We start from the raw sequence: 14,501 nt of genomic DNA on the forward strand, positions 1-14,501 counted from the left end.
GGGGAGGCTGAGGCAGGAGAATTGCTTGAACCTGGGAGGCGGAGGTTGCAGCGAGCTGAGATTGCACCACTGCACTCCAGCCTGGATGATGAAGTGAGACTCTCTCAACAATAAATAAATAAAATAAAATAAAAGGTCTGGTTTTTCTTATATGCCTTTAAAGGTTTTCAAATTGTTTCATATCTGGTCAGAATGAGATTATTAAGAAACTCATTTTTTAAGTTGTAAAAAAATCAAGTTATTTTATTACAAGTCAACAAACTGCAATTATCTGTTAATATGGGTCTATAATAATGATAATAATGCAACACAGATGCAGATTTTGGCTTAAAGAACTATGTTTTTCTAGATTTTATATTTTAATTGTTATTCAACAATGTCTTGTGAGTTCTTACATATCTCGGTGATAAGAGACATTATAGAACATTACACATGGAAGACAATAAACATCGTTCTTTCTTTTTCTCATACAACTTTCTCCATTAATGGCAAAATGAGATGAGGAAGCAAATATACCATTCTGTCTTTTAATATTTCCAGCAAAGAACTGAATTTAGAAAGAAGTCTGAAATTTTCCTCCTAAGAGAATTATAGAAAGTGTCTGATAGTCATTTATGGCTGTTTTTGTTTTTGTTTTTGTTTTTAAATCTTTCACTCACTTTTCCTTGGGCACATCTGACTCATGTTCAGGTCCAGGGAGCCACACTCTTTCCTTATTCACAGAACTGAATGCTTATACGTGATCTTGCTGTTTTTATTTTTCCCTAATGGGAAAGCCCTACTAAGAAGGGTATGAGACTTACATACTTGTAGCTGATGATCTTAGCCATCTCATAGCTACAGCCCCAAGAAGCCAGCTCTCCAGCCCCAGTCCAATCCTGACTGCTCAAATGTCTGACTGCAGTGCTTCACTGCTGTCTGAAGCACTCCTGACTGCAGTGCTTCACTTCCCAAGGGGTGTAATTACCTTCTCCATGATACCCAGTGCTTCAAATGACCTAAGCAAAAGAATCCCCCTGCCCTTTCTTCTGATGCGTGGCAAAGCAAGTTACATTTATAGCAACTAGAAATTCCAGTGGCCTGGTCCTTGCTGGCACATGGCAGCAGGACTGGCTTGAGGGATGCTGCTGGGTGAAATGAAAGAGCTCAGCAGTTCTGCTTTGTGCTGTCCTGGCCAGAAAAATCTTTGCTTCTTGTCATCCCATCTTCCTCCACTAGAAGCCTGAGAAATGAGGCATGCTCAGGTGTTAAAAGTGGTCACAGGGCTTGCTGGGTGTGGTGGCTCACACCTGTAATCCCAGCACTTTGGGAAGCCAAAGCCAGCAGATCACTTGAGGTTAGGAGTTCAAGACCAGCCTGGCCAACGTAGTGAAACCTCGTCTCTGCTAAAAATACAAAAAGAAACCAACCAAACAAAAATAGCTGGGTGTATTGGCGGGTGCCTGTAGTCCCAGCTACTTGGGAGGCTGAGGCAGGAGAATTACTGGAACCTGGGAAGTGGAGGTTGCAATGAGCCGAGATCGTGCCACTGCACTCCAGCCTGGGTGAGAGAGTGAGACTCCACTCAAAGAACAAAAAAAGTGCTCACAGTGTCATAATACCACCGAAGGTCCTCCTGGTGGCCGAACAACTTAAATACCACCACCTTGTCCTCCTGGTGGCTGAACAACTTAAATCAGACCAGAATAGATGGATGCTTAACCCTTTCAATCCTGAAGGCCCATGCAGTTAGTTTCTCCTAAGATACATACCCCATGTTGTTTCTAAGATTATTGCTGCATTTCTTAGTTGAAAATCAACCATGCCATTATTTCTACACTTTCTCTATCCTTCCTCAGGCCTGATGAGTTTTTTTCCACTCTTTCAGGGCTCATTGTTGGGGTGATCCTGAGGTATGGTATCCCTGCTACCAGTGGCCGTGACAAATCACTCAGCTGTACTCAGGAAGACAGGGCCTTCAGTACCTTATTAGTGAATGTCAGCGGAAAGTTCTTCGAATACACTCTGAAAGGAGAAATCAGCCCTGGCAAGATCAACAGCGTAGAGCAGAATGATATGCTACGGAAGGTGAGCTGGGGACACTCAGTCATCATTGTCCTGACATGGTTGTTGATTCCCTGACTCGTCTTGACCTTGTGGAGAGAAATCCTTCCAAACTCCTGGATTACTGGTAACATTCCTGGCTCTCTGTTTTGTTAGGAAGCTTTTTGGTCCATGATGAGGAGAAGGAAGAACCAGATCTTTAACTTGAGCCTTTCAGCTAGTGACCTTTGTGGGTTTGTTAGCATCTGTAGCTGAAATGGGTCACTGATTGTGCAATGGGTTTGTACGTCCCCACTCAGGTCATTTATCCAGCCACCATCTCCTCTTTGCTATGTCTGTTACCCTTCCTGTGGTTTAGGGATAATATTGCTACTTTCTTAAAATAAGATTGATTTCACCTTTATCTTAATTTATTCAGTATTCACAAGGGTAATTCTTAGTTCTTCACGGTTCTTTTGCTATATCCTACAAATATTTGAGTGCTTACTCTTATTGGTGATTGATGCCAAAGGCTTAATGAATCTTCAGGGGAAGAAGAAGATCTCGTTGTCTTAGAATTAGAGTCCAAGCATTTTCATTTAATGTTGGAGTAGCAACATAGTCCACATGAAAAAGCATTATGCGTCTCCTTGCACGGGTAATTTCCAGGATAAGCAAGAAATCTGTATGAATTGATGTATACTGCATTACCTTATAGACCAGGCTTTATCAGAAGGAAGCCTTCTGTATAGCAGTCTTGGGAGACCCAGGTTGTGAGGAGCCCCTTTTAGTACAGCACAAGGCTAAGGTATGTGAAGGCTGACAGTGAAAGGCAGAGTGTAGCGTGTGCTCCAGAAATTAAATTCTTGTTGTTTTTGGAATCTACTCTAATCCTTAAGGAAAATTATTCTCCACCTGGAGCATTAAACATGACCATCTTTTCTGTGTCCCTAATGGCAGTACTCTTTGCTCTCAACTTTTCATAAGAAAGCATGGGTTTTCATAAACATTCTGAAATTCAGTGCAACTGAGAAAGAAACCCAATGTAAATACCACACTTAATGGCTGTTTGGAAATGGCAGCTTGAGCCCTTCATATTGGATAAGATAGGGGGAAAAGGGAAATGATACCAACACATTTCCATCTTTCAGTTCATAATAGAAGAGGAAGCTGACTTTTGCTCCCTTATCTTTAGAAACCTGTTTATTTAAATCCCCTCTGTTTAAAACTTTGCTGCACAAAGCAAAGGTGGGAGAACAATCAAGGCCAGGATGATTGTTGCTAGTTGAGGGAAAAGAGACATGTTGATGTAGCTTGATTGATAAGGAGAGGATTGAACTGAGTGTCAGAAAACCCTTATGCTAGTTTGTACATTATTGGGTTTGGTGGCATCCAGCAAGTTTCACTGCCTTTGGGCCCAGTGTCCTCATATTGGGTAGGTACTGTCCAAGGCTCCTTCTTATTCTGACATTCCCTGCTTTGCAGAACGCTCTTCTTTAACAAGAAGAGAGAATAAAGCATCATTTGAAAGAATCTACTTTTATTAGGCTGATTAACACCTCCAGTTTCTAAACAAAAAAGTTAACGTTTAATAACTAGAATGAAGGTTTAAAAATAATTAATTGAAACACAAGCCAAGTAATTGGCCAGCATGAACAAATTCTTTAAAAAGGTTAGCATGTTTATAGCATGCTGAATTTTTTTCTGGATATGATAAAACTTTGCTCTCTAAAAGTTTCAGAGTCATTTGATTAATTTCCCTGTATCAAACCTATAAGAAATTTCAGTTCCTTTAAAGTTGCCCAATTTATGCTGATGTTCAGGAAGCCACTAACATTGCTGGTGACTTTGATTTAGGCTACATCAAGTGTCACAGAAGGCTGGTCACTCAAAAGAGACTTAAATTCAGCACAATTTTGTCTATAAAGGATTCTGTGAGAGGATCCAGGAAGTTAATAAAGAATCACGATGGCATCTTTTATTGCAGTTGAGGCTTTATAAAGGTGTGATGAAAATCAAGATTTTGTTTTGTTTTGTTTGTTTTTTGAGATGGAGTCTCGCTCTGTTGCTCAGGCTGGAGTGCAGTGGCGTGATCTCAGCTCACTGCAACCTCCGCCTCCCGGGTTCAAGCGATTCTCCTGCCTCAGCCTCCCAAGTAGCTGGGATTACAGGCATCTGCCACCATGCCCAGCTAAGTTTTGTATTTTTAGTAGAGATGGAGTTTCACTGTATTAGCCAGGTTGGTCTCGAACTCCTGACCTTGTGATCGGCCCGCCTCGGCCTCCCGAAGTGCTGGGATTATAGGCGTGAGCCACCGCACCTGGCCAAGATGTTTTTATGAAAAACATTAGCCGGAAGCTTTCTGTGAGTTCTCAAAATTGCATGAAACTGTTGTGTCTTATTATGTTTTAAAACAGCACAAGCAAGATCATAAGAGCAAAATGTTATGGGGAGAAGAGCATGCCAGTCCATGGGGAGTCATAGCTTCTCCTCTGGGATAAGTCCATGATTTTTCACATTTATGTTATTTGCTCTAAATATTCAAACTTTAGTCAATGGCTTCAAATATTAAGCAAATATTATAGCATGAATTGGAGTTAAATAAAAAATTGGCTTTTTTTTCTTTTTAAACTTTCAGGTAACATTCGATCCAGAAGTATTTTTCAACATTCTTCTGCCTCCAATTATTTTTCATGCTGGATACAGCTTAAAGAAGGTAAGAGGTTTTTGCCAATATTTCTGAAATCATGTGAATCTCTGTGTTAATTTACCTGCATAATTTTCTAGTTATTTTTCTTCTCCCAGATTGCTTATTACTCTGTTCTTCACCCACTCAGAGACTATAGTTGACTTCTCATCAATGATTCATTTCTGTTTTAAAATCTGGAACTCCCATACATTGCCAGTGGGAATGTAAAATGGTACAGCCACTCTGGAAAACAAGTTGGCAGTTTCTAATAAAACTAAAGTTGAAATTGCCATATGACCCACAATTTCACTCCTGGGAATTTATCCCGGAGAAATGAAAACCTATGTTCACATAAAAACCTATACATGATTGTTCATACCAACTTGTAATGGACAAACGCTGGAAACAACCAAAATGTTCTATAATAGGTGAATGGTTAAACAAACAATGGTATATCCATATTGTAGAATACTACTTAACCATAAAACAGAACAACCTATTGATACACCCAGTGACCTTTATGGATCTCAAAGGCATTATGCTGAGTGAAAAAAAATCCAATCTTAAAAGGTTATATATTCTATGATTTCATTTATATAGCATTGTAAAAATGACAAAATTAAAGGGTTGGAAAACAAATTAGTGGTTGCCAGTGAATAGGGATGGTGGGGGCATTGGGCTGGGGGTGCTTATAAAAGGGTAGCATGAGGGACATCTTCAGGGTGATGGAACAGTTGTGTATTTTGATTGTGGTGGTAGTCATGCAAATCTACACATTTGATTAAATGACAGGGAACTATGCACACACATAATACATATAATGCCAGTTTCTTGGTTTTGATATTGTACCATAGTTATGTAAGATGTAATCACTGGGGGAAACTGGGCGAAGGGTACATGAAACCTCTCTGTACTTAATCTTTGCAACTTATGTGAGTCTATAATTATTCCAAAATAAAAAGTTTTAAAGAAACTAAGTATCCTTATTACTGAGGGTCATCGTGCTAGACAGCAAGGTTGCGCCAGAGCTTCTAGTTATTTAAAATACAAAATACCAGCCTAGGCAACATAGCAAGACCATGCCTCTACAAAAAGTAAAAAAAATTAGCTGGGCATGGTGGTACACGCCTGTGGTCCTAGGTACTCTTGGAGGAGTCTGAGGTGGGGAGCTTGAGCCTAGGAGTTTGAGGCTGTAGTGAGCCTTGATTATGTCTCTGTACTCCAGTCTGGGCCACAGAGCAAGACCTGGTCTCAAATAAATAAATAAATAAATAAATAAATAAATAAATAAAAACAAATGCCAAATATCTTTACAAATATTTATGGGTGGCTCTCTCCCTCTCCCATTGTGGTAATATTGTCTGAAAATTAAGCCTCCCCAAAGGCAGGTAACAGCTGTGGAACTTGTTTCAGCTCTCTTTCTGAATGAGGACTAAAGGAAACCTTTTCAGTGAGTCTAGAGAAGAGAGATTTTGCCTGACAATAAAACTCAGCAACATCCTTAGGATCTAGAAAATGCCTCCGAAACTGATAAACTCTAGCTAGATCAGTTGAGAAAAAAGGAGGAAAGAAACAAATTACCTGTATTAGGAATATAGGAAGGGACTTTACTACAGACCCTTCAGATATCAAAAGGATAAGGGAATACTATGAACAATTTTTGTGCCAATAAGTTTGACAACATCCTAATGAGATCTTGCCATGAAAAACAACTCAAAAAGAGAAAAATAAATAAATCTGGCAACCCAGGTGAAATGGACAAATTCCTTGAAAGACGTAAATTATCAACCTGAGAAGAGATGGAAAGCTTGAACCGACCTATATTAAAGAAATTGAGTTCATAATGAAAAACCTTTCCAGACACCCATATGGCTTTACTGGTGAATTATATCAAGCATTTATGGAATAAATAATACCAATCTCATACAAATTCTTTCACAAAATAGAAAAGGGAATACTTCCCAATTCATTTTATGAGAGGATGCTGGCCTGTCAGGCTGGGTTTTCTATCAAAGTCACTCTGCACTTTTCAGATGGTTTTTAAACAATTTCCAACCAACATAAATATAGTTTACGGAGCATTTGGTATGTATTAAGAACAGATATTCTTTATTTCTGTTTTTACATCCATTCTTTCTAATCTTCACAGAAACTCTGTAAGAAGGTGATGGTGATTGAAGATTAGTTCACACTGCTTCTCCCCCAGGTTTCCGACTCATTGATAAACAGACACAAACAGTTAACTTGTGATTAAATGATTCATTTATGATCCAAAGTCCCTGGTAGATGCATGTTGGAGTATGTCACTTAACCTTTAGTAATGGGGCTTCTTACACCCTACCTCATGAATTGAGGACAGGTACCCTTTAGCCAGGTCGGTCACAGTTACACTTAAGGAGGCTGAAATGGAGAGATCCTAGAAATTGCTGGGCCTGCCAAAAGCTGCCTCTTTTGCTCACAGCATGGAGGCTAAAGGTGCAAGAACAATTCCCCACCTTGCACAACAAGGTCAAGATTACAAGTCAGGGTCAAACTTCCTCTTCCAGAGATCAAGTGACCCCTTCTTACTGCATAACCTTCAGGGCAGGAGGGGAAGAGGGAGAGAAATGGAACATAAGTTCCATCTCCATAATAGGTGCTTGAGGCCGGGCGCGGTGGCTCAAGCCTGTAATCCCAGCACTTTGGGAGGCCGAGGCGGGCGGATCACAAGGTCAGGAGATCGAGACCACAGTGAAACCCCGTCTCTACTAAAAATACAAAAAAATTAGCCGGGCGCGGTGGCGGGCGCCTGTAGTCCCAGCTACTCAGGAGGCTGAGGCAGGAGAATGGCGGGAACCCGGGAGGCGGAGCTTGCAGTGAGCCGAGATCGCGCCACTGCACTCCAGCCTGGGCAACAGCGTGAGACTCCGTCTCAAAAAAAAAAAAAAAAAAAATAGGTGCTTGAGGAACAGAGGCTGTGTGTTTCTGCACACCAGCCCAGTGCATTTGTATACTCACATGTAGAGTGTCCTGCGTTTTACTGATGATGAATCTCAGCTCAGAATGATTAATGATGCATATGAGGTTACATAGATAGTGCGGGACTGAGTCAAGGTGACTCAGTCTGTCTGATTCCAGAGCCCAGAGTTGTTCTTTTGTGCCTTATTGCCTCTAGATTTAGGTTTTCCGTACAAAAAAAAGACCATATCGTTTACCTGACTACTCTGGGTTGCCAGGGTCATCCGAATTTGTATGTCATTTACTGACATGTAATAGATGGGAGATGGTTATTATGGGTATAAATTACGTTATTTTTTACATAAGTGGAGAATTTGGGAACTCTTCTTCAGATCAAATGGGTGATGAGTAATTTGATATTTTACATAACTAATCTTAATGTATAATCAGTCATAGTTGTTTTAAAATGAAACCAAATCATGGGCTGTGAAAGCCACTCTGATGGTTGAAAGACATTTTAGTTTTTGCAGAACCTTCCCTTTATCAGCACCATTTTCTCAACAGACAAACCACTCACAGGCTTTGCCAGTTCCCAATCAATTTGTTTCTGAAATACTAGCCTGAGTGGGAAAAAAAAACCCACTAATTGGTTTTTCTCTGCTCTCACACTATGGTAACCAACACAGAAGACTTCTGTGATTAAATGTGGGAGGGATTTCTCCCTACCAGCAAACAGGCAATCAATTCTGCAGCAGATACCAGCTGGGTGTCCTTCAGTTCAGTTCTGACACTATCTACCTGGAGATACTGCCAGATCCCACGGAAGGCTGAGTCCCACAATACTGCCCCCCGCCCCATCTCAGACACCTGTCACAAGTCTGGGACTTCTGACTGCCTGGCTTCAAGTTGGGGTTCCCATGACCCCCTCTTTCATTACATTGCTATAGTGGCTCACAGAACTCAGGGAAACACTCATATTTACCGGTTTATTATAAAAGATATTACAAAGGATACAGATGAAGAGATGCATAAGGCAAGGTGTGGAGAAAGGGGCATGGAGCTTCCATGGGCTCCCGGGGCACCACCATCCAGGAACCTCCATGTATTCAGCTATTTGGAAGCTCTCGGAACCCCATCCTCTTGAACTTTTTGTGGAGGTTTCATTGCATAGCCATGATTGACAACCGTGTAGAAAAGTGATTGGACAAAAGGGGTGTGATCTAATGCTGACAGACTGAGTGGGGAAACCCAGCAAGGCCTATGTGTTCAGATTCTTCTTGGCCTTTCTGTGTGGCATACCTTCCTCCCCAGTATGGGGCAGGATCCCTTCTGAAATGAGGGTCTTATGACCTACTTCAAAAAGGCAGGAGAAAATTAGAGTATATTTTTAGTTTCTATGGCCTGCCTTGGGGCAGAAAAGGAGCAGCTGAAAGGAGGGCAAGAGAAGGTCAGAGAGATTCTATTTTTTTTGCTACCTGCTTCTGAGGCCTAAAGTGCCCAACATTACAACAAAAGACTGTAACAAGAGCTGTGGGAGCTTATGAGCCAGGAACTGTAGATGAAAACCAATACATACACATCATAATATCACAGCTAGTCTTTCAGGTTATCAACTATTAGTTTAGTCTCTTTCCTTTTTAAATTGCCCCTATAAAGGCACCTAAATAGTTGGTCCTTAATATGGTTACCATCTCTGATGAAACCTGTTGTCAGTGAAATGTGTAATAAATATTTCACCAATTAATGGATGGTATATACACAGATAACATTCAGACCCTCTGACCTATGCACATCATATAGCTATCATGCAGACCTGGGCCTTCTGACTTGAAAAAAGTTCTCATTGGAATTAGCTTTGATTTTGTGCTACCACTCATGGTTTGCTTAGAGGGCCTTGGCAGGGAAATAATTCACCCATAGGAGCCATTATTAGTGGACTCCCCCACCAAACACACACACACACACTCTTTCTCTCTCTCTGTCTCTCCTTCTCTCTCTCTCTCTCCTTCTGTCTCTCTCTCTCCCTCACTCTCACACACATATACAATAACATGTTAAAACTTGCCAGTGAGGAATGGGAGGGGATGGGATTTCCCAAGGAGTAGCAGTGTAAGGCTTAGAATGGTACAGCTAGAAATTGGGATGTCAGGTATATTTTCACCAAAGCAAAACTTCTCATCCTGGGCTGTCTTGGGCTTATATTTTTGAAGACTTTGCCAGGGCATGCCATCATCTCCTTTTGTCTCTTCTTGTCATTTTATAATTGAGGAGGAAAAGTAAGGGAGATTCTGAACTAATCATGGCTGTATTGTAACCAAATAACGGTAGGATGAAAGATCTAGGATTTTACTGGATACCTCCTGTCCTTTCTTTCCCAAAGAGAAGTGGGAATCGAAGAACTGGGTAGCAGGGCAGCTTGCACAGTGAGAGCACGATGCTTTGGGGTCAGGAGACCACCTTTCCAGTCTGGGCCTTGGTTTGGCGGACATGTGACTTGAAGCAGCTTACATCATGCCTTTGAACCTTGGGTTCTCTCATATAAGATGGTCCAAATAATACCTTCCAGATAGATCATTGTGAGAATTGGATGGGCTAATATATGTGAAAACACTTTGTGAACTATGAAGTATACATTTAAGTACTAGACATAATACACAAATAGTATAGCTTTTCAAAATACAGTTAAGTTTCAGCTCGCATCAGCAGATATGAACGGGAGATGGGTAATTGTGTGTGTGTGATTTTAGAATATATTGTGAAAGTATTTTTGGCTACAGATTTACATTCCTAATTTTTTGCTTTGGCTAATGTCATGAATATGAATGTATCTAATTTATATTCAGAGTTACCATGGGAATATCTACCCAAAGGAAAGCTGAGTGGCAAGGAAAAGCACATCTGGGATTGAAATTTGTTCTTGGATACCTCACAAGTGTCATTCATCTGGTGCCTTGTTCTTGGTGCACTCCTAGCCCTCCCTGATTAAAGCCCTTTCTGGAGCTTTTAAAGAGAAGCAGACTCACAACTGTTGATTTTTTTGAAATATATATTTTTCAAAACATTGATGTATAAATGCGTTTGATTAAAAACAAAAAGGCAGTTATTTAAGAGGCAAACATAATGTGTCCATCTTATGTACAGGCAGCACCCTCATTCGGTGCCTGTCAGCATGGCAAGCCCTTGAAGGATTCTCTCCTGAGCAGGTGGCTTAGGGGCAGCAGGCATTCCTTAACACCTTCTTTACTGACTCAGATAGGGGCAAGCACTGGGAAGGCCCTGTGTCTGGGATGCAGACCAGAGGACACCTGCAGCCCTCTGTCTGGTCATGCTTCGTGGTGGCTGCCTGATCTCGTCTGGGTTCTTCTTCCTGCACCCTGTCTTTTTCTGATGTTGCTCAGCTGACATGCTGGGGCTCTCCTGCCTTTAAAAAAAAATCTAGGTAAAGTGTTCCTGGCCTTTGTTTGATCAGGGTGTTGGGAGATTTTGTCTGTTTGTGTTAAATAGTTCTGATTGTCAAATGAGAATGGCTTATGCCTTGAGGAGGCAGAACTGTGTCTTAGGATCCCAGGAACAGGCAGAATTTCCTCCGTTGGAATATCCCACAGGCCTAATGACTTGTAAGAAGTAAATCCTTCAAAGACAACATGGTAAAACAAGTAAATCCGTGTATGTGTGTGTGTGTGTGTGTGTGTTTACATTTTTAAGGTAACCAATGAATGTGCAGAAGCATTGAAAGGATTGCAGTTTTGCCACCTCTTTCTGAATAATTTCTAGATGGGATATTGATGTGTGTTTCTTTTTGTATAAACTTGGCCATCTTAAATGGAACTATTTGTTTCTCATTTCTCCACATCCATCTCTATTGTCACTCTTTCCCAGGCTTCAGACATTAATCTAGATGAATATAAGGAGACGCTTCAGGTTCCATGAGCAGATATTTAGGACTCTGTTTTCTGATATCAAATTAAGCAGAAAGCTCATGACATAGCACTTTCACACTTTGTTTTAAACTTCTATCTGTGATGATCTTCTGAGGTACCACCAGAACTGGAAGTGATGTGCTGAATCACTGAGTAAAATGGTTTGGGTTAAATCTATAAAAATGATTGGTCTACTCACACACACACGTGCACAACATATACACACACGTACTGTAATTTAATGTAATCATCCAGAGCAGTTTTGTCTGAAAATTTACTAAGTCCTTGCTTACTTGCTCACTACCTGGCTGTATAGAAGATAACTTAAAACCATGATGTCTAAGGTTAAATAGCACCATATAGGAGTAACTTCAGTTGTTACTTGATGTAATGGAAACAGTAGGTAGAGTTCCACTTTTTAGAGACTTTTAATGTGTTTCTTAAGCTCATTGTTGAAAATCACAATGTGATTCCTGAGTTTTGTTTGTTTGTTTTATTCAGAGACACTTTTTCAGAAATCTTGGGTCTATACTGGCCTATGCCTTCTTGGGGACTGCTGTTTCATGCTTCATTATTGGGTAAGTGAACCTTTGTATTATAACCAAATTAACACACGTTCCATAGGGATGAGATCCATTTGGGTCCACAGCGTCCAGTATTTTGATATTTTTGATGGCAGTCAGGATCGAGATTTACACTGTTCAGTATGGTAGCTATTAGCCACATGTGGCTATTTAAATTAAGATCAATTTACATGAAATAAAATTATACCCAACACCCAGATCTTGGTTTCTATTATCATTCTTTGATAAAAAGAGCCAGAGCCCCTTGCAGAAATGGCTAATTCTAGGGCTGGGGCAGGAAATATACAAGATGAAAAGGGAGTATCTTATAATGCCAGAAAGTAAGGAAGTGCTCAGAAAACAGACAGGCAAAAGAATGTGGGGGATGTCAAAGGGACACAAGAGCCAACCGAAAGCCCCTGTAATGGTCAAAGCCCCCCCAGCCAATGGCTGAAGAACAACAAAACAAATAACATTGTATTAGATTATCCCCAAGAGCATAAAGTAAATATCCCTGAGTCCGTATGGATATAAATAAGCGATTGGATGAATAAATAAATGGGGGAGAAGAGACAAATCTCCTGTGCGAAGAATTCCAAATACTTCATGTAGATACATCCCCCTCAAGGAGGTAGAGCTCAGTCCCCTCCCACTCCCTCTTTGAGTGTGGGCTGTGCATAGTGACTTCTTTCTGAAGAGTACAGTACAGAAAGCAGGAAAAAAGAGTAGCTTTACAGTGGAGAAGCCTGACAAATACTACTTCAACCAAGTGATCAAGGTCAACATCAGCAGTGGTAAGTCACGTTGATAGTATGTACCTTGATATTTGTGATGAGAAGGATACTCTACCTCTCTGGTCGTTCGCTTAAAACCACATTACCTCAGTATAACCATGAGAAAAAAAATCAGACAAATCCTAGTCAAAGGATATATCTACAAAATATCTGACCAGTACTCCTTAAATCTGCCAAGGTCATCAAAAATGAGCAAAGTCTGGCTGGGCGCGGTGGCTCACGCCTGTAATCCCAGCACTTTGGGAGGCTGAGGCAGGTGGATCACAAGGTCAGGAGATCGAGACCATCCTGGCTAACACGGTGAAACCCTGTCTCTACTAAAAATAAAAAATAAAAAAAAATAGCTGGGCGTGGTGGCGGGCACCTGTAGTCCCAGCTACTCAGGAGGCTGAGGCAGGAGAATGGCGTGAACCTGGGAGGTGGAGCTTGCAGTGAGCTGAGATCACGCCACTGCCCTCCAGCCTGGGTGACAGAGTGAGACTCCATCTCAAAAAAAAAAAAAGAAAAAAAGAAAAAAAAAAAAGCGAAGTCTAAGAAACTGCTGTCACAGCCATGAGGAGACTAAAGGGATTGGATGACTAAATGTCATGTGGTATCCCGGATAAGATCCTGGAACAGAAAAAGGACATTAGGTTAAAAACTAAGAAAATCTGAATAAAGTTAGGATTTTTATGAATTTTTTAACAATTGGCTGGAGATAATAGCAGGGGTCTTTTGTGCCATCAAAAAAGGAGGGGCTTGGACTTATCCTTTAAGAGATACACATTATTGAAGAATGACACATTACATAACTGACATTAGTGACGACAGGAAGCAAAATGGGGAAAACGCTACCAGAGAAGTCTATTGTGTAGGTCACAGACTGGTGGAAGGAAATGGAGAGGAAGGTCTTGTTCCAGGAATGTTTAAAGGGTACATGAAAGAAGCCTTTGATAAGCAACAAAGGGCAAATCAAATCTGTAACATACAATTGCTGTGAAATGAAATTGAACTGGTTAAGTGTCTAGAACAGTGTCTGGCACACAATAGGGAAGCATTAAGTTATAGCTGTTTCTTCTCGAAAGGATTCCATTCTGCGAATAGTTCTTTTACTCCTAGCTTAGCTAGTCCACCCTTCTAAGCATTTGAGACACAAAGGTGGGCAGTGGCATCAAGAATCTCATTATTAGAGCATTGGCTGTAGGGTATAATGAGTCAAGTCCATGGTTATTTTTACTTGTCTAACCCCTGCAGCTGCTGCTATCACTGCTGCTGCCACCACACACACACGCACACGCACACACACATACACGTGCATGCACACATACCCTTGTAACACGTACTAGACCTTTTCACACTCCTCACTCCTCCCAATTTGCAAGCTGTCTTGTAGGAAATGTTCTTCCTCCAAGCTGAAAAATTTAACTTGGTAGTCCCTCTTAGCCCATGTCACAGTCTACATAGCATAAGGAGGGCTATTGCTGGCGCACCTGACCCATGCAAAGAGTGAAAGTCCAGATATCTTCATGGGTATATGGATGTTCTAATAGGATATTTAAAGATATTTGCCTCTTTTTCCTTTCTTTGAAATAATTTT

At 40.9% G+C, this 14,501-nt stretch overlaps 2 protein-coding genes across 2 annotated transcripts in view; one reads left to right on the forward strand and one right to left on the reverse strand.

The window, feature by feature from the left end:
- Positions 1 to 14,501, reverse strand: part of LOC105463681 (carbohydrate sulfotransferase 7) — a 191,454-nt gene that overhangs the window by 89,808 nt on the left and 87,145 nt on the right. The gene's annotated exons all lie outside the window — the stretch shown is intronic.
- The window catches only part of LOC105463697 (solute carrier family 9 member A7), a 150,461-nt gene that overhangs the window by 75,126 nt on the left and 60,834 nt on the right, over positions 1 to 14,501 (forward strand). The window contains exons 2-4 of the mRNA XM_011710919.3: positions 1,868 to 2,067; positions 4,661 to 4,738; positions 12,070 to 12,146. Coding sequence (XP_011709221.1) covers positions 1,868 to 2,067; positions 4,661 to 4,738; positions 12,070 to 12,146 — 355 coding nt within the window. The remainder of the gene's footprint in view (positions 1 to 1,867; positions 2,068 to 4,660; positions 4,739 to 12,069; positions 12,147 to 14,501) is intronic.

Source organism: Macaca nemestrina, chromosome X, assembly GCF_043159975.1.
Source record: "Macaca nemestrina isolate mMacNem1 chromosome X, mMacNem.hap1, whole genome shotgun sequence".
NCBI classification, from domain to species: Eukaryota; Metazoa; Chordata; class Mammalia; order Primates; family Cercopithecidae; genus Macaca; species Macaca nemestrina.